Source organism: Mugil cephalus, chromosome 5, assembly GCF_022458985.1.
Source record: "Mugil cephalus isolate CIBA_MC_2020 chromosome 5, CIBA_Mcephalus_1.1, whole genome shotgun sequence".
Classification (NCBI taxonomy): domain Eukaryota; kingdom Metazoa; phylum Chordata; class Actinopteri; order Mugiliformes; family Mugilidae; genus Mugil; species Mugil cephalus.
The window spans coordinates 19,312,909-19,332,192 of NC_061774.1; the positions used below are offsets into that span (position 1 = coordinate 19,312,909).

At 45.7% G+C, this 19,284-nt stretch overlaps 1 protein-coding gene across 1 annotated transcript in view; it reads left to right on the forward strand.

The window, feature by feature from the left end:
- Positions 1–19,284, forward strand: part of tenm1 (teneurin transmembrane protein 1) — a 174,913-nt gene that overhangs the window by 68,518 nt on the left and 87,111 nt on the right. Inside the window, exon 6 of the mRNA XM_047584620.1 lies at positions 13,110–13,283. Coding sequence (XP_047440576.1) covers positions 13,110–13,283 — 174 coding nt within the window. The remainder of the gene's footprint in view (positions 1–13,109; positions 13,284–19,284) is intronic.

A 19,284-nucleotide genomic window follows, 5' to 3' on the forward strand; every position in this document is an offset into this window, starting at 1 on the left:
AATAAAGGCAAACAGCGCACTCATTTAGGAGAGCTAAGACCAGCAAATGAAAAAATTACTGCACTTAAATCTTCGTCCAAACAGAGGGTTTGCGTGTGATGTCACAGCTAACGAAGTCTCCGTGGTTACGGACACTGAGTGGCCAAGAGTGACAGTTGAACATGGAGATTAGCAGCATTAGTTTGGATCATGAGGTTTTAATTGCGTCTGAATTGTAAAGTTAATTAAAAAAAAAAAAAGGTAAAGAGCTGTGGTGCGATTGACAGTACCAACAGATTTGAAAAGCAGTCGGAGACACAGATACAGATACAGATACAGATACAGATATCTTCGACTGCCAAAGAAAAGAGAAGTTAAGGGATCACTACTTTACTAAACAACTGGAATCCAGGCACCGAAACCTGGTGTTGTGGTTGTCATCTAGTGTCACGTAACTTATGCTGTATTTTTTTTGTCATTGTCAAGTCCACTTGTCCTTAATTTGATTTGATAATCCACATTTTCCCGGTCTCGCTGTATTAATTGATACATTTCACTATGTCTTTGCACTCAGGGGGGCGTGGCCTCGGGTGGCAGTGACGTCAGTATATACCCTCTATAGTTCAATTTATATTTTTTTCAGTTGAATTAAGGATGAAACAAAACGAAGTGATGGCATTCCTTAATTGTAATGATTTGTTTTTTTGTTTTTTTGCCAATTTAAATTTAACAGTGCATTACTTTAGATGCCCAATTCGATGAATTATGTCGTTTCAAAAATTCAACAGATATATTTTTTATATTTATATATTTATATTTTGTGCGTGTGTGTGTAGGAAATCTTATTAAACAACAATAACCAACTGTGTATTTGATGGCTAGGGCTGAATCCTTAAATGGCTTCCTGACTTTCTCCTCCAGACGTCCTAGCAGGGCTTGTCTGTCTCAAAGCACCAAGCTGATTACAGCTTATCATAAATTAAATGCTCGTTCTGTTCCATGTTGTTGACCACGCCGGCAACGGAACTGTGAAATCACAACTGTGGGCTGAGGAGCACGTTATGCGGAACCCACCACACTCGCTCGCCACAACATTAGGCACACCAGTGAAATCGAATGCATTTCAATATGACCGACCTGCACTAAAATCGCATCTTCACAGCGTTACAGCGCTCAGACGATGGTGAAACTGTGTCCGAATTACTGCCTTCTCTGAAGCTGTTTCAACTGTATGATCCCTGTGGAGGATGAAGGTTAAACTGGATTGAATTACACGCTAAAGTGTTTCAGTTATTTGAAAAAAAAAAGAAAAAAAGAGGCTGAATACCGTAACCTTCATGAAGCCAGGACTGTTATATTAGAGTGCATTTGTTGTCACTAGTGTACAAGGTGAGCGCAACTTATTATGATACAAAATTCAAAGGAACGGGAAGATGTAGACGCTCACATGTGCAGTAGGTCTTCTCTTATTCCGTGCTCAGAGGCGATGAGACCTTAGCAAGGAAATATCAAAATGTTCTTGTCATTTTTTGAGAGAGTCAAAATGTGTGACCGCAGATGGCGCACGTAACGTGACGGGGGAAACAAAACCATTTTTCACTCGTTCAGCTGCTGCATCCGCTCTCACATCCTGACACTCACAGCAGAGGTTGTGGTGTAAAGTAGTAGTGTTGTCACCGCAGCCTGCTGTCACCGTCGCTGAGCTGATGGGAGTCAAACAAAGTGCACCTACCGGCCTCTGACAGTGATGGATTTTAAATAATTTCTCTCCGCGGAGTGAGCACGACAATAATAATTAGCATGTTTGACGGGGGGAAAAAAAGGCTCCGAAGGAATCTTACGGAATGTCTCCTTTTGCAGCTAAAATAATCTTTGACAGGAGCAGCAATATTTTGTTCCACATTAAGTAGTATTTCTTGGATCGCTCAAAAGACTGAGGCTAAATATGTTTCCTTTTGGGCAACCACTTCGATTTCCTATTTAATTGCTAAATTTAAAAACAACAACAACAACAAAAAACACATCTAGTACAAATATCTGACAGACTGTATTTGGACGCAGTGTTCCCCCCCTTTATAGGACTCACATGGTTTAGTCCAAATCTGCAGGAAAGCTGAACCCTCACCTATCTTGACTGCGTTTAACCTGTTTTTTTTTTTTGTTGTTGTTTTTTTAAATTAACTACCTTGATGTTGTGTTGCAGTTAAATCAAAATAAACTAGCCTGTTTGCAGGCAGCACAGAAAAAAAACAAAAAAAAACAACAAAAGGACAAGGAGGGAGAGCAGCGTTTCCCCCGCAGGAAAGATGAGCTGCTATGTACACAACATTTTAGCACTTATGTAGCTTTACTCATTTCATTTGCACATTTAATGGAAATCTGTAGACAAAGATTTGGCAGTGAGCAGCGGCTGATGAAAGTCCTTCAAAAAATGTTGTTACATCACTTTCTAAGGCACTTCTAAATAAAAGGCTCGGTTTTCAAATCCGGTGACAAAATAAACACGGAAGATATAGATAGAACTGAAAGCTGACGAAAGCTTAATTGCAAAAAAAAATGGTAATGTTGTCAGGTGGCACGGCCACTAAATGCGCCGTACTCGTGCAGTCTGTTTTATGTAAGGCTCAGACTCGCGACCAAGTAACTTTTCGTGGTCAATAAACGAGGATCCTGATATTTTCCCGTCCCTTTGAATCTAAACGAGAAAGTTTGGAACCGGTCCAGCGTGGAGCAAAAACAAAAGAAACCTGAACCCTTCGTGACGGCCTGCAGCGTAATCAAACGAGGCATTTTTCTGCGGCTCCCCTGCAGTCACTGTTTGTGCCTGATAAATTATGGAAGGGCATCTTACACCGTTAGACACGTGTCTGCCATGCAACATGAATCTCATGGGAGCGCGGGTCTTGCAGCGAGGCTACAGATAAGAGTGAGAGTTAAAGATAGCCGTCTGGGGAAGAACAGAGTAAGCTATAGAGATGGAGAACAGAAAGCGAAACATACTGTTGCTTTAAAAAAAAAACAAAAAAACACATTGGTCTGTCACTGCACATTTGTGAATTGTGACAACAAACAGCGTGGAACTCGTGGCGTAGCTTCCACAGACTACCTTTTGTGAGACAGAGACAATCTGAAGTTGTGGCAAGTTGAGCTACGAAGATGAAATGACTGTGTTTGCAATGGCCATTTTGATCCTGCATCGCTACTAGTGAAACAGGAGAAGAAAACTTACACCAAAGCACTTTTGCTTGGAGAAAAATGTGTTGTTTGAAGCAGTCATACGAGAGATGCCTTGGTCTCAGGCTGGTGCTGCTGCGCCTCTGTTTTTCACACACCAAATAACTTGCCAGCTTTGTTCTTCTTCAACACCAGCGCTCCAGACTTTCATTTAACTCATCACAGTTTAATAGCGAACGCAGCAAAAACAGGCTCTTGAACAAAGGAACGTTCTCTGGTACGGACCAGGGAAAACATCAACAAAAAAAGGTTGTGCGCTTAAGGAAAGATTTAACTTTCCCGGCTTTGTCAGAGCCGACGTATTTTATCAACAGGCGCCGACAGTGAAGCTGTGCTGTAATTAAGAGAAGTCATTATTTGACCTTGCCCCTCGGGGAAGAAAAATCTTAATTTCTCGCTTTATTACAACTACAAAATACATGTTTCTGTGGATTTCTTTGTCTTTTTTTCCTTTTTTTTTTTTTACAAGAAAATATTCGAGTTAAGAGTCAAACTCAGTTACTCTGTGCAAAGCAATTACTGGGAGTGAATATCTCAGGAGAAAGACAAAGTGAAAAACTCCTTGGCCTGATTTTTTTTTTTTTAGTGTACCAATACAAAGGACAAAGAAGTGATGACTTTGAACAAAATAAAAGGATCGTCCAAGTCCAAATTGGAAAAAGCTCAAATGTGCTGATTCACGCTGCCGAAGATGTGCTGCTTTTATTCGGCCCGACCTGCACCCTGTATACAATCAGACAGCGCGATCTGCAAGGCGTTGCGACGGCACGCTGTGCTCTGCGGTTGCAGTCCGCGCGGGTGCGCTTTAAACCTTCTCGAAACCTTGATGTCGGTTCCTGGATGTGCCGTCGGCGTGGAGAACAGAAGCAGAAACAAATGGAGAAATAACACTAACGACGAGTATGATGTTCTCCAGAAATGACTGTGTCCCTAATGCGGCGCATTCATTAACGTTTTACATTACTGCGTGGCATTAAAAGCCCCGGTGGAGGGAGCAGCCTGTATAAAATGGGATCGCGGTCTGTTCTCGTGGCAGGTGGTGGGCACGGGGCCAGAGATTGTGTACAGAGGTAATGTCAAAGGGTCAGCTGAGTCTGGTGATGGCTGTCAGGATGAAGCTGTTGAGGTGCTGAGTCTGCGTTGCCCTAATGGAATGTTACCTTTTCCCCAAAGGAAAGTTTTTGAACAGGTGGTCGCCTGTTTGTCTGGGATCAGTGGAGATCCTCTTCATTGTGGGGCTCTGTCACGGAGGGCAACTGGCAACCAATTATCTCCTCAGCAATGCTGAGTGGGTAAGATTGGCTGCTACAACTTGTTTCCAGTAGTGCCTGGGAACTGAAATCCTTTCTGTTAGGAGTGTTCTGGCTCAGCACAGTTCAGTTGGACACAAAACGCTGTCTCGCACACACACACGGTGACTCAGTTACAGTAGAGTTACACTGCGGGGTTCTGCTGCTGCTGCTGCTGCTGCTGCATTGGCTTGTGTTATTGTCTTTGCCTCTGACGTGTTTAGTTTGTTGCATAATTGTAACGCGACCGGTGAAGATGTTCGCCTTTGGGACTCATGCATTCGTGCAGGATCGTTTTTCGGGATAACGTTCATATTCCCTCCGCTATCAAGCCGTTACTTTTTCATTTAAAAAAAAAGAAACACACCGACGTGTCCTCGTCTGTTTTGATTGTTGGATCAGGTTTAAATAAATACGATTAGCATTTATTTCTTTACCAACATGCACTGGCGCCTAATGGCGTGCAACCAGCAGGACGCTTATTTGTGTTCCCGTTTTTAATTATTTATTTCCATTCATGAAAGCAGTTTCTGAATGTGCGTACTACAAACGACGGCGCACATGACAGAAATTTTAATTAAATATGTGTTGAGCTGCTACAGAAAGCCTTAAGTGTTTGTATGTACGGGGAAGGTGCTTACACGCCTTTGTGATTAGAATTCGTGCGCTTATGTGCGCGCGCGCGTGTGTGGACGAGTGCGCGGCCCTCACCCCGAGCTTCTTTCAGCCAGCTGCTTCATGCCTCATTGGGGTTTGTATTGATTGGTCCGGCTTCTCTTTGTTTTCGGTCCTCTATTTTGGTCGTCTGATGCGGCTCCGAGAAACCCGCTGGCCTTTTGCTAAAACTGCCCTAAGAGCTACAGAAGCCTTTGGTAAAATTGCTTTAAATGGCTAGACAGACTCTGGTCAGAAGGCTCTGAATGGCGAGATAGCCCTTTGGTAAAATGTCTCCTGAAGGTCAGGGAGGCTGCAACAGAATAGCCTCAATAGCTCCGGTAGTTCACCACGCAAGTGCACGCGGGTGCAGGGCCGCACCGCTGATGCCGCCACCGCCGCCTGGCAACTCACACGCTCTTCTTCTTTGTCATCCTCTCTGTTACGCTCTCGCGCAGACGCACGCCTACGTGCCAGCAACCGGAGCACTGAGTCGAATGCGAGCAGCAGTTGTGAGTTGTGCTGTTTTTTTGTCTGCGGCGTTTCAGCTCTCGGTGGTGGTGGCGGCGGTGGATGGTGGCTGCTGAAAGGGGGGATGTAACATGGCGCCTATCTCCTGCCTTGTAACATGACTCAGCTTTCAGAGAGGGGCCAGATCAGGGAGACAGCAAGTGGGAGACGGAGACAGGGGGAGTGGGGGGCCGAAAGAGAGACGAGGTGTGATTAGAAACGAGAGAAGCGGCGGAGAAATGCATGGAGCAGAAAGCTGTGATGTGTTTGACTTGGTGCTGTGTTAACATCGTGATCAGGGGTTTTTCAGGCCAAGGACCATCAAACTGATGGAGAGATTAACTAGGAACCTACAGTATGTGTTTCATATCAAACTCGGCATAGTTCAAATTATAAATATACATTATTATTATCATTCTGCAATCAAAATCAAGCTATTCAAATAATACACAGGTAGAAAAATTCATTTTTTATTTGTATTTTTTGTTAAAGTGACAAAGCGATCCATGTTAGCCTCAGTAGTTGGCTGAAGGGAATGAGCTACACCATTAGCTTCTCTTCTGCTAATATTGTAGAGTGCCTCTGGGATTTCACCTGGGGACTGAATCGGGTCTCAACCAATTGCGGGGAACCTGACAGAGTCAGCGTGTAATATGCAGCCTTGTGATTGGCTGAGAAGGGACAGGGGCGGGTCCTACTGTGTACAGGACGTCTAGTGTGGCGCCATTTATCCTTTCACTAAAATATGTTGGACTCATGTTGATGTGTATTTATAGAAATTTAAATTTGTGGGGGAAATTGAAAAAATGTCTAATCAACCAAAGATTTTGCGACCCCCCTGGAGTACCTCCGCGGACCCCCTAGTGGACGCGGGCATTTATATTTGTGCGTCTGCCCCGATTGAGTAACGTTCAGGAGTCAGGGTGAAAAGTCTCGGCTCTGACTGGACAAAACGCGACTTAGCTGCATCATTATTTTTGTCTAATAGATTTTTTTTTTTACCTTACCTGGGTTGCGGAGGCAGCAAATAACTTTTGGGAAGCGGAGTTTGACTGGGACATTATTCCGTCACGTTCCATTAGTATTGAGACGCCTGCAGTCAGATTCTCTCACGTTAGCGTTCGTCTTAGTTAGCATTCGTTAGCTCGGTAATTCAAACTATTGAGAGTAATCACCTCTATTAGTGGCATTCAATGCAAAACATCAACCAATATTGCATATACATCTATAATTATTATAATGGATAATTAAAGAATACTTATTTTAACACTTACGTATCCTAACTTGGATTTTTACAACTATTTTGAATTTTATTTGAATACAACTACTGGATGCTTTGCACACCCCTACTATATAACTGTGGCAAGTTTGTCCTGGTAAATAAACACCGCATATAGCAAATGTCATCGTTCAAGTTGTGCGTGTCACCACCCCCGCTCTTCCTTCACCCCATTTATCCAAATAAGACTTCTCATTCCAGATTAGCAAGGTCACACCCACGATGAATCCGGAGGTTTTACGCCGGCCGAGGGATTGCGACGCGAGGCTCTGCTCCCACTCACCGACGCCCTCGCGCAAAATGTCAGCTGCCACACACTCGCGCGCGCAAGCGTACACACTTAAACAGCCATGACAGTGGTATTAGTAGCTTTCAGGGAGTTGGTGGAGGGGAGTAAGAAAAACACTTTAGCACCTCTTGTCTGTCAGAGTGAAGCGGGGGTCGACAGGCGAAAAGGCGGGAGGACGGGCGGACCCCCGGGCTCTCCGTCACCGCTCCGACGTTGCCATAGACACGGGTTCCTTTTATTGGCTCTGAAGTCTCTCTCCTTCACTCTCCTTCACACTTGTTTTCCCCATTTGTCTCTTTCCACTTTCTTACACCCCTCCCTCCCTCCATACATGTCTTTTTCATCCCCCTCTGCCCTTCCCTCTCTTCCTGCCTTTCTTTCTCCCATCCCTTTAGAAGTTCTGACTTAGCGAGGGGCTGACGCGTCCACGCAGAACTCCGATGAGCAATTGCCTCGACCGCGCATGCTAAACTTCGCACCAAATCGAATGACTGATGCTCCCGAGAGCGTTTGCCGTTGGTCGAAGCCAGCTGTAGTCTTCGGTTGTCAGACGGAATATAGTCGGCGGTTGGCTGCGTCTATGAGCAAAAAGAAGTTGCGAGATTGTGGGAGTATTGATAAATCATTTTTAACTGACTGCAGTGCTACCTTGGCTGTAATGCTTATTGATAGGGCAGTATATTCACAGTCAATTTCACCCTTTGTGCCCTGCAGCCCAGCCCAGGAAGGATGGTTACACCAGACACAGATAACTATATGTAGCACAATACAGGCATTAAAGAGGAATCCACACACACACACACACACACACACACACACACACACACACACACACACGGAACCGCGCACACAATTTTCTTTCTCTATCTCCTATTTTTTCTCCCACCACAAGTGTGAAATCTAATCATCACTGGAGCACCACAACCTTTTCTATCTAATCTGGGAACGCACACATGCCTGACAACAACAATAGCGGCAACCGCAGCAGCATCTGCAAGCTAGCATTATCGCTGCGTCTAGCAGCTGAAATGGCTCCCTTTAAAAAAAAAAACCTGGAAAGAATGGCGAGGGGAATTTAGTGGCTCGCAGTGGCCATTTAGTACAGTCACAAAACTGTACGGCTAAGATATGCCATCCATACATCATCGCTTCCCATCTGTTAATGTACAAGAAAAGAAAAAAAAAAGCCTGAATGGGGTTGGCTGGTTCCTCGGCAGCTTTGCTAACTTTATTCACACATTTCCGCCCGGCTCGGATTCCCGTCTTTGTTTCTCGCGTCTCCATGGTAGTTTACGTACAGCTGAGAAAGTCACATCAAGTGCCACTTTCTTTTTATAGTGAAGTGTCTCAGTCTCTCCGCGCGCCCGCCGCTCTCCTCTCTTCAGTCTTTGCCTCATCCTCGACAGTCTCGGCAGGGCAGCCGACAGCGAGGGTACAGCACAGAACCCCCCACGCAGCGGTGCCGTCCTATTACCTCTGGCAGTCATCTCGCTGTCACACTGATCAATGATTCATGCGCGCGAGGGCCCCGGCCTGTTAGCTCGCTGCACTCCTGCTCATTGTCGCCACTGCTGCTGCTGCTGCTGCTGCTGCTGCTGATGCGGCTGCTCCTTCTCCGGCTATAATGACTGGACTCACTCCGAGTGTCTTCGCAGTGCGTGGCGGTTTGCGCGCGTCTTTCGCGAGCGCACAAGAGGGAAGAGGACGGACACCGAGAAAGAGATGGATAGACGGGCGGGGGAAAAAAGAGTCAGAGCGAAGGTTCACGCTGAGCACATGCTGCTCGCATAACTGACTGCACGCTGCGTCTAAGTGTGTTTCCGTGCGAGTGTGTATGTATTTTATGTGTCGCACAAAGGATCAAAAATTTATCAGATCTTGTAAGCAGCTGAGTTCAGAAGTGGGAGGAAGTATTTTTTTTATTTTTTTTTTCATTACAGTACATTCCCATTTTGAAATTTTCTTCTGATGATCTTATAAATGTTCCCTGGCAACACACGGTGCGCCGAAAACGACGACACAAACCGCACGCTGTCTGCAGCATCTCTGGTTCACTGGTTTCCTGAAAGAATACAAATATGTTCCCTTTTTATTTCAAGGGTTACATGGCTGGATTGATGCTATTGCCAGGAAGACTTAACGAAAAAATGTTCGGTGAGACCACACCTAATGTTCGAACACCACAGGAAAAACAACACAAGTATGACATTAAAACAACTGACAGTAGACGTAAATAACATTCACCGTCTTGTGACAATGGTCAGCATTCATGTAGATGTCACTTAGACATGTACCTCCCGGCTAGACCAGACCAGACCAGACCCCCACCCCATAGCAATGACACTCCTTCTTGATGGCAGCAGGATGCAACCTGACACAGGAACACACACAAGAAACTGTTGAGGACCAAGCTGTATAAATTAAAACTGATCAAGTATCTTTCGGATACATTAGCCTGATCCACCCAGTTCGTAGGGCCCAAAGGCCCCCACTAACAACATCCTGTTGCCAGACACCTCAGGAGAGTATGGAGGTCCAAACGAGATCTGCACAATATTAGGAAGGTGGTCGTAATGTGAACTCTCAGTCGTCTTTGTAGCAGTACGTTTATAGGAATTTTGAAATTACTAATTTATTTGCGAATTTGCATTACTAAAGAAAAATCCCCAATTAAAATGGTGAGCTGTCTATAGGGGCCAAAGTCCAAATCTGGCCCCTCTTTGGGAGTTTGGGAGTAATTGATTTCACTCCTTACATTTCTATTTACAGGCTGGGACCTTTCTACTTTCATGAGGCCATATGCCGCCCCATCGCAGATATTATAATCTAGGCTCAACCAGCTCTCTCTGAAGCTTAGAACAAAAGCACAGCTAAGGTCAACGGCGGACCTCCACCATGACGGCGCAGGCTCCGTCAGAAAGCCGGCCCTTGAGTCAGGATTGTCAAAATAGCATTTCCAAGGTCAAGAATAAACACTTCGCGGTCGCCGCTTCGACCACGAGAGCCCTGTGCCCATTCAAGCCGCGGAGACACGCGCATCAAATATACGAGACGCTTGTTTTTTTTTTTAAGAATCCTAGAATTAAACTGCATTCGACCCAAGACAAAATGCAATCCAAAGCTTTTGTCTCGTCCTTGCCCGGTGCTCTGCAGGCACTCCATTTTGAAACCTGGTCGAGTGAAAAACAACAAACACGCGCTCGCTCGTCTTAATATCGGCGCTCGGACATCGGATCCTCAAAAGCGTATGCTCAGACCCTCACAGTGCATCCGCTCTCCTCTCCTCCTCAGTATTCCCAGGTCCTCGTTCGCCTCTTGTTGCTCCGGTGTGCGCGAGTGTGTGTGCGTGCCTTGTGACTCTGATGCTAAGTGTTCTAGCAAAAGGTCAACAGCCATAAAACTAGAGAGTAAGAGAGACGGGGAGAGGGAGGACGAGAGAGGCCGACGAGGAGAAACAAGAGAAGTAGTGTGTGAGGTGCTTTTGAGGAGGGGTGGAGTGGTGAAGAGGAGGAGGTAGGAGAGCCGGTGAGGACTGTCGCCGCAGAGTCATAACTGGAGTGGGTAGTACTTGGCTAACGGTGGTGTGTATGTGTGTGTGTGTGTGTGTGTGTGTGTGTGTGTGTGTTTGGAGGGGGGGTGGGTGCAGACGGGGGGGGGACAAAAGCAATTCAGATGAGAGGAAGCAAGGAGAGAATGGAGCACGAGAGATTGAATGGTGGAAATGCTAAATGTATCAGTTTGGGAATAACTTTCCATCCCTCACTGAGCACTCTTAGAGGCTAATTTATGAAACTACGATAGGTTGTTCCACTCCACTGCGAAATATAATGCAGTACAAACAGCCATGATGAATACAAACCTGCATTTGCAGGCGCTATGCTATATTTCATGTTTAATCCTAATGGAAAATAGTTGATAATGGGCTGCAGTTTAAAGAAAATCTCAGCGGGATTGCTTTTTAAATTTGTCATAGTTAAATAAAGCGCCGATCGTGACTGTCGTCAATACGTTCTTCTGGGGAGTAAGTACAGTACCAGACAACAGACAATCAGGATTTGCTGGAGACTAAACCCATGGAAATAAATGTACAAGGGGGATCATTTGGCTCACTGTTTGTCATGTTTTTTTCTTTTTTTTTCTCCTCCCTTCTCTCTCCAGCATCAAAACGAGCCCTCACAGCTAATTTCACAGCACTGTGTTAATGAGAAAATCCCCCCACACTTTTCAAATGAAAATAAAAAGTGGAGGGGGAAAAAAAAGAAAAGAAAGAAAAATTATCTTTTTAAAAATGACTCGTGCTCGCTCTGATGTGAAGAATCTGTGTGTGTCCGTGTCTGGTCTCGTCATAGGCTGACAGTTCAATTAGTCTGGACTAAATGATGCACGACGTCTCCCTCGTGGCCCGAGTAATCGTCAGTGTTATGCTTTGAAGAACTCATATTGTGCATGAGTAGATAGCTAAACCAACAGTGGCCAGGGCTGGTGAGGAGTTGGAATGTCGAAATGTATGATTTGCTGATCCCCACAGATGCCGGAGCGGCGCGGGGGACCACGCTGGCTTTCACTCTCGCAGCTCATCACGGCTTTGCTGTATTTTTTCACAGAAAAAAAAAATTATCCTTTTCTTCCTGGGCTTCTGCAACGGAAAGTAGCTGCAAATGGCTTTGAACTATGTGGGGTTTTTAATTAGGTATTCCTCATCAACGGGGCGACGAGCGGGAGTGAGCGCGTAGGTGTGCGCGCGTAGGTGTGTGCAGGCAGGCGGGCGGGCACGCACGCGGGGAAAATGGCAAGCGCATTACCGTGCGAGCGCGCTCTCGTGATTGTGTCGCTTTGCGCCGTTATAATTGTAGATTTGTTTTCCTAAGCAGCCATTTTGCGCGAGCCTTGGCGAGCCCGTGTCAAGTGCTTTTCTCTGGGCATCGGCAATCAGCAGACTGGGGGACAGACAGTGAAGATGTTTGAAGTCGTTAGAAGTTCCTTACCTTGATCTGCATGCAGGCAGCCATCCTCTGACTGCCACCAGTAACTTTGTGATTTGAGTCTTTGCTTTTGTTTGATGTTCCAAATGTGTCAGAGGAGTGTGTGGGGGGGGTGAAAAAAGAAGAAGAAAAAAAAAAACGCAATGCTTCATTTCATTTGCTTTGTTCTTCCCGTCAGCGATGGCACGTTACCTTTTTAAGATTCTTTTAAAGAAAAGAACGAAAGCAGGTACAATCAAGTACAGTCTGGTGCGACTGGTCAAAGCAAGGTGAATGTTTCTGCCGAAAACTTTATTGACACCCTCGCAAGACGCTAATTAATTTCCTTAATGGGCAGGTGTTAGTTGTTTTTATTTAACAGCGTGTTGGATTGTTGTCCCAGTAAACTCTTTTATGAGTGGGAGGGGGAATCCAGTATCCTCCCATACCCTTTGTTGTTTAAAAGGCCCATATGGATTGTGAATCGGCAGCAGCTTTCAAAGCATCATTAGTCATGCATAAAAGACTGTGTTAGCGCTTTAATACCAGCCCTGGGCTCAAGCTCTGAAGATCTGCCTTAATTGCCCACCTCTGCCACGTTCTGCGTTCTCGTGCGTACGTGTGCGTGCACATACCGCACGTGTGTGTGTGTGTGTGTGTGTGCGCGCGCGCGCGAGAGCTGGTGCGCGCAAGTGTTCTCTGTATATTCGCTAATTGTCCACTGCTTTCCGGGCACTAATAAGCACATAAAGAGAATGAGTGCTCTAAGATGGGCATTAAAGAAGATTCAGACACACCCCTCCGCATGCCTTGAATAATGATCTTTTCTGTCTGCTTTTCCTTCCCCTTCGGCTGTCGCTGCGTCTGCGGGTGCGTGTCTGTCTGTGTGTGTGTGTGTGCGTGTGTGTGTGAAGCGGTCCACCTGTTAGGTCTGACCTGGCATCTGCGGCACGGCGAGAGCCAGCTGTACGAGAACGGCCTGAGCTCAGCGGACCATCAGCAGGACGACCGCGGTAAAACCAGACCCACCAGCTCCATCCACCTGCTGGACACGCTCAACCCTGAAAACACACACGCCGGTGACAGAGGTGAGCGAACAAACACACACACACACACACACACACACACACACACACACACACACACACACACACACACCATAATAAGAGATGTTCCGCACTCGACACAATCGACCGGGTTTGCTTGTGAGTTACAGCAAAACAAATGTAATGCGGTAATTTGAAAATTCACTAAATGTTAAATGTATTGAAATAACGTATAAACAATCTTAATGGAGTGTTTTTTTCGCGCTGGCGCGTTTATCCAGCCTGAGAGGGAGCTGCGCCGATCGGGCATAACGTTATGGCCGCTGACAGGAGAATTAAGTAATGTTGGCCATCTTGTGACGATTCAGCGTTCTGCTGGGAAATGAGACCAGACCAGGCGGCCCCCACAACGTAGCAATGACACTCCTTGATGGGAGGAGCCACCCCCAGCAGGATGCACTCAAAAAACATGAAAATAAAAAGCACAAGGTGTTGACCTGGCCTCCAAATTCACTAGATCCCAAACTGATCAATTATCAGTGGGATGATCCTCAGAGGACCCGTGTCCATTCCCTGATGGACTGTTTTGAATGCACAAAGGAGACCTACATAACATCAGGAGAAGATGTTGTGCCTCATCGGTGTGTGTGAGATTTGATAAACTGACTCATGTGATGTAACTTGAGGTGCCATTAGCTGGGGGTGAAGACTGTATCTGTGAGCGTGGCTACTGCAGCCTGCACCTAACCTCTGCTCGAGGCTGCATTTGAGCCGGTAACCTCAAGCGAGCTCGAGGTCCACGTTAGCTGGCGCTATAGCGGCGCAATCGCCAGCTGCATCGCGAGGGATGAATCGCGTGCCAGATTTTGCAAGGGGGGACTATTGTGTGGCGGGAAATCCTTTATTCCACGCACAGCTCTGTGATAGATCAGTGCCCTTTTTGAGTCTCAGACAGTATTATCTTCTACACTTGCCTGGTCACCATTTCACTCCTCATATTATAAAACACCTACCACTCGATATAAATGTCAACTGTCAGTCTTTGGTGCATGAATCGAAGTTGAAATAACATCTGCCTGAGAAACATTTAGTTGCCGTGGCGAAACGTGTTAAGGTCTTCATCTCGCGACACTGGCTGTGACACTTTTTTTTTCTCTCCAAACTAAATTGTGACTTTATATGTCCACATGTGAAACACACTGTTTCTGGTCTGGACTGTAGTTGTCTTTGTCAAGACAGGTCGCATACTCATCATTTCTAAACGTTTCTAACACTCTCAAATGTAAAGATAAATGATTGGAGCATGTTGAGGGCCGACTATATATATCCATTTGCACAAGTTTCAATCAGCCTCTGGTGATTTAAGTGCCTGGCTTGCACGTATAACACACTCTGCGTGATGGCTGCTCCAAATACAATAGAGAGACATCAGCCCAGAGATCGGTCTTGAACTGATTACTCATTTATTAGAAAGGCTAGGTAATTGGTTAATCATGTTCCCTCTTAGAAAGTACGTGACCGGAATAGCTTTTTCTCCACTCCGCCGTCTCTCAACTAGCCAGAGGAATTACTAACACCAATTTAACCCCATGATATGGGACATTAATTGTGAGTGTTTCAGGTCGCGGAGTCAGACAGGACACGGCAACCTTCACGCCTGGTCTGACTCTGACGGATATCGCGCTGGATGTTATTGGAGCCCGCGTTCGGCGCTTGTGCAGAGAACGCGCGAGTCAAACTGCAACCCGGTGCAATTTGGGCAACCTGGGACATCCCCGAAGCAACTATTCTTGATGAATCCTCACATTCCCGAGGATTAACTCTCTCATCAGTAGCTAAATCCTCCAATAGAGCGCACAGGGGTCATGGAATTCACTTCTGGGTGTTGCGTCACAACGGCCCATTGTTTCGAGTCCTATTGCTTTATATGCTCGATGAAAGCTGGGAAATCAAAATGGGCAAAGCTAAGCCGTTGATGCAGGGGGCTCAGATTAATAAAATTGGCACGGTGGAGGTGGTCCCCGGGCAGAGGAGGGCCAGGGAGATTAGAGATTAGGCTGTAATCCAGTGTGGCAGATTATCACGCTCATCCTGCTGTACCATCACCTCTCACACCAAGAGACCACACAATCCCCTAGATTACACCGCCAAGGAGGGTGAGCGGAGGCTGCCGGGAGCGGAAGGGATAAAAATGCGTCACGGTCGGGAGAGAGAAGAGTGAGAGTGGTTGACGGGCACGCGAGAAAAAAAAACACGTTCGTTGATCGTCGTCAGTTAATTTCTAAAAAAATGAAACCGAAACCCTTTGTGTTGCCTTACTTTTAGCCTCGCAGCAACGCGACGGGAGCGTGAAGTCAGCTGAGCGGAGTGATTGGAGGATAGTTATCAGATTCTGCCTGTTTTGCCATAAACTGATGACACAGAAGGCAGAGATGAAACGGGGCTTGGCAGAATGATTGGAAGGTAGTAATCTTCCCGCGCTCTTCATGTATTTTTAGTGTTGTTGTTTTTATGTCAACTTCAATGCCATAAAGACAGCCCCCCCCCCCCGAAAAACGGGCCCCGCTGTTTGATTTCGCCAAGTCTAAATCTACCTTACGAGGCGGCGCGCGCCCACCGCGCCACGCGCTAATTGACATGTTGTGTCATGTGCGTATGGCTAGTGTCTTGTCAAGGCGCGCGCGCTGCGTTTTATGCTCCTCGTGCTATCGCTCCCGCGGTTCCCAGAGATCACCAGCAGCCCTTCTTAGCCGTCCGCACATAAAAGCTTTGCTAATTAGTGCTACATTAATTGCCACTCACCCCACGATAATCAACCTCGGGCTTATTGGCACGTGCTAATGTGCGCGCGCTAACACTCTGCCTGCCTCTTCCCCCTTTTCCCTCTGTTTCTATATTTGACGTGCGTGCATGTGTGTGTGCGTGCGTGCGTGCGTGCGTGCGTGCGCGGACACAGAAATTCCTCTGGCGCAGATGAAAGCCGGAGCGCTCGGAGAAGGAATCTGCTGTCGGTGGGTTCCCTGCCTTAATGAAGTACATCAGAGTTTGAGAGTAATATTTCACTCAACGCGGGACGTCGGATGTATTAATGATATGAAATGATACAAACTGACATACAGTAGAGCGGCGTATTGCCTCATTTTAATGCGAAGATGATGAAACGCGGAGCTTGTGGAACGCCATCTGAGCCTATGGGAGGATCGTGCAAACCGCCGCACGAGCGGAGAGTTAGCGCCCCCCCCCGAATTGTTTTCGCTGCATCCGATGGTGTGGTTGAAATGGTGTGTGGATGGATGGAATGTGACACAGACAGAGAGGAGGGCTCTTAAAGAGCACATCAATATTCTAGGCTGCGTGCGGAGAGAGTGGAGGGGAGCGAGGCTGAGCAGTGTGTGTGTGTGTGTGTGTGTGTGCAGAGTAAGAGTAAAAAAAAAAAAAAAGTGTGTGCTTGCTGTGCGTACGTATTTGGCGAACAGCAGGTGCGTGCGTGCGTGTGCAGAGCGAGAGTAGGGAAGTGTGTGCTTGTTGTCTGCATGTATTTGGCGAACAGCAGGTGCGCGTGTGAGTGAAAGAGGATGGCGGGGCGGGGGGGCGGCGAGGGGACGAGAGCGCACGCGCGCGCTTGTGCATGTGTGCAAATGCTGATGGACTCGTCCCTGTTACACCAGTCGCATTGATTTTCTCACGCTGGGATACAGTCTCAGGATGCAACACATGCACACACACACACACACACACACACACACACACACACATGGACACGGACGCGCATGCAGAGAGAGTATGGATCACCGGGTGAACCCCCTGCTAGAGTGCTTCAAGTTGAGAAAGCCTAACAGCAGCAGCCTGTTTGTTACTCAGGCTGCATTCAAATATCGCCCAAATATAGCCGGGGAAACGAAACGCGATTTGAAGCTGCAGCCAGTATTTACAGTGCCGATGACACATTTTATCAAGACCATTAATCACTCTTGACACTGGAGAGTAAGACTGATGTCTGAGGCTATAGAAAAAAAAGGCAATTTTATCTTCTTGGGAGACAGGCTAGAGCTCCTTTTTTTTTGATGAAAGGCAGCAGTGAGGCCAAAAGGGGGTTAAATAGAAGTTTAGTACTTGTACTTTCCTTGAGTATAGATGAATCCGTTGACAGACTTGTGTTCTAATTTATTTCGCGCGACCTCCACAGCCTCTACGGAGCCTAGAACACCAAACAGTGTTAGTAAACCTACCGCGCCGTTGTTACTGGGAGCCGAGCCTTTTCTTTTAATATTCTCGATCCACTCTTAGCGAACGCCTCGTCCTTCTGTACGCTCAGAGAATCTACAGCGTGTAATGTCTGTGGTCTTAAAGAACAGGCACTCTTTGTCTTGTAAAAGTTTGTTTTTTTTGTTTGTTTTGCTTTTTTTTCTCCCCGAAGTTTTAGTTTTGAGAGCTGCACAAGTCCTTCCCAGTTTTGTAGAACTCACTGCGAAAAGTAGCATTATATAGAAAGTGAAGGTCGAGGCCGAAAACCGGACAGTTCTCAGGAACGGTTGCGTTCACTGTCCAGATAATCAATGGGGGACACAACCTTAGCAGCGTCGTGTTTACACGATTTTCAGTTATATTCTATTTGACACGACTACAATACACAGTGAAATATGTCTGCTGTATTTATCAGCAGTGTAGCCACAGTTGCCTTGAAAAAGTAATCCGATTACTGATTACTCCTTTTTAAAACTTAGTTGTTTTGCTGATTACTTGATTTTAAAAGTAGCTAAGTTAGATTGCACGTTACTTTATTAGTAACATTCAGCAGCTGCCACCCACCAAATAAAAAAAAAAATAAAATACATGTTTTTATCAAAAATGTAGCATTTCCTCTACAACATACTGCCAACCAACTTCTTCAACTCTCCCCAACTTAGTGGTTTTGCTCCAAAGTCTTGACTTAGAGACTTTTTGGGATGTTATTCTGGGAGGCAAACCTCTGACCTTTCGGCCTCCAAGCTGCGCAGTACTTGAGATTTTAGTTTTTTATTGCCTCCTTACTAGAATTAACTCCTTAAATAAAGTGTTTTTGCAAAACATTATTCATGACGCCTCTGGGAAGTTGCCCTTCAGCCGTTCGCACGTAAGATGTAATAACACAGTTGTATCGTATTATCATCTGAATTATTGTTTTATGGCCAAATTCTTATCATTTCTTGAGTCCTTTGGTGTGAAAATTGGAAGACATCACAAGAAAGCTGTTCATGACCAGCCCTGGTCGCTCTTTAAAACCACTTGTCTTAAGATTAACTTGAGGTATATTTTTCTCCTAATATATTAATGTAAATAGCATTTAAGTTTTTTGTTGTTGTTGTCTTTTTTTACTCAGCATGTCTAAATTTTACATTTGCTCCAACACCCCTACCCCTTTCAACATCATAACATGCAAAACAGCCTTAGTTCACACAAACATAAGAAAAGTGGAAATAACAAAAGAATTAAAAACAATAATGATTCAGACAGCACGGTCTCCCCTCAGTATTTAGCCATCCTTCATTTTCTAGGAAGTGTCTGGAAGTGTCCGGAATAAGATGCATATTCTGGCTCCCACATACTTGATTGTGTTACTTCTAGCCACAGAAAACCTTGTTTATGTGGCGGTTCCAAAGCTCAGACAAATTAATCCCTGAATAAATCAGAAAAATTGAAAGAGTAACATGGAAAATCTTAAATTTTCTTTCACAGAATTGTGACACATTTTCAGCCATTGAACATTTAATCTTTCGCCGTTGTAACTTCTCCAAAATAAAAGCCAAAACTTTCAAATAAAGAAATAAATTTCAGTCTGTGGTCCTCACCAAACTTCACCTGACTCAACCCTAGCTCCAAGTCCCTACCCTGGCTAGACCTTAATGAATTTTAATAGAGCTTAATAAAATAAAAAATAAAAAAAAATTAAACATTAAGAAGACAAGTGTATCATCGATGCGTCAAACGTGCGCAACGCACGTTACATGTGTAACAATGTTAAGTGTCAGTGAGTGAGCGGGTTTGCGAACAGGCAGATACGTCT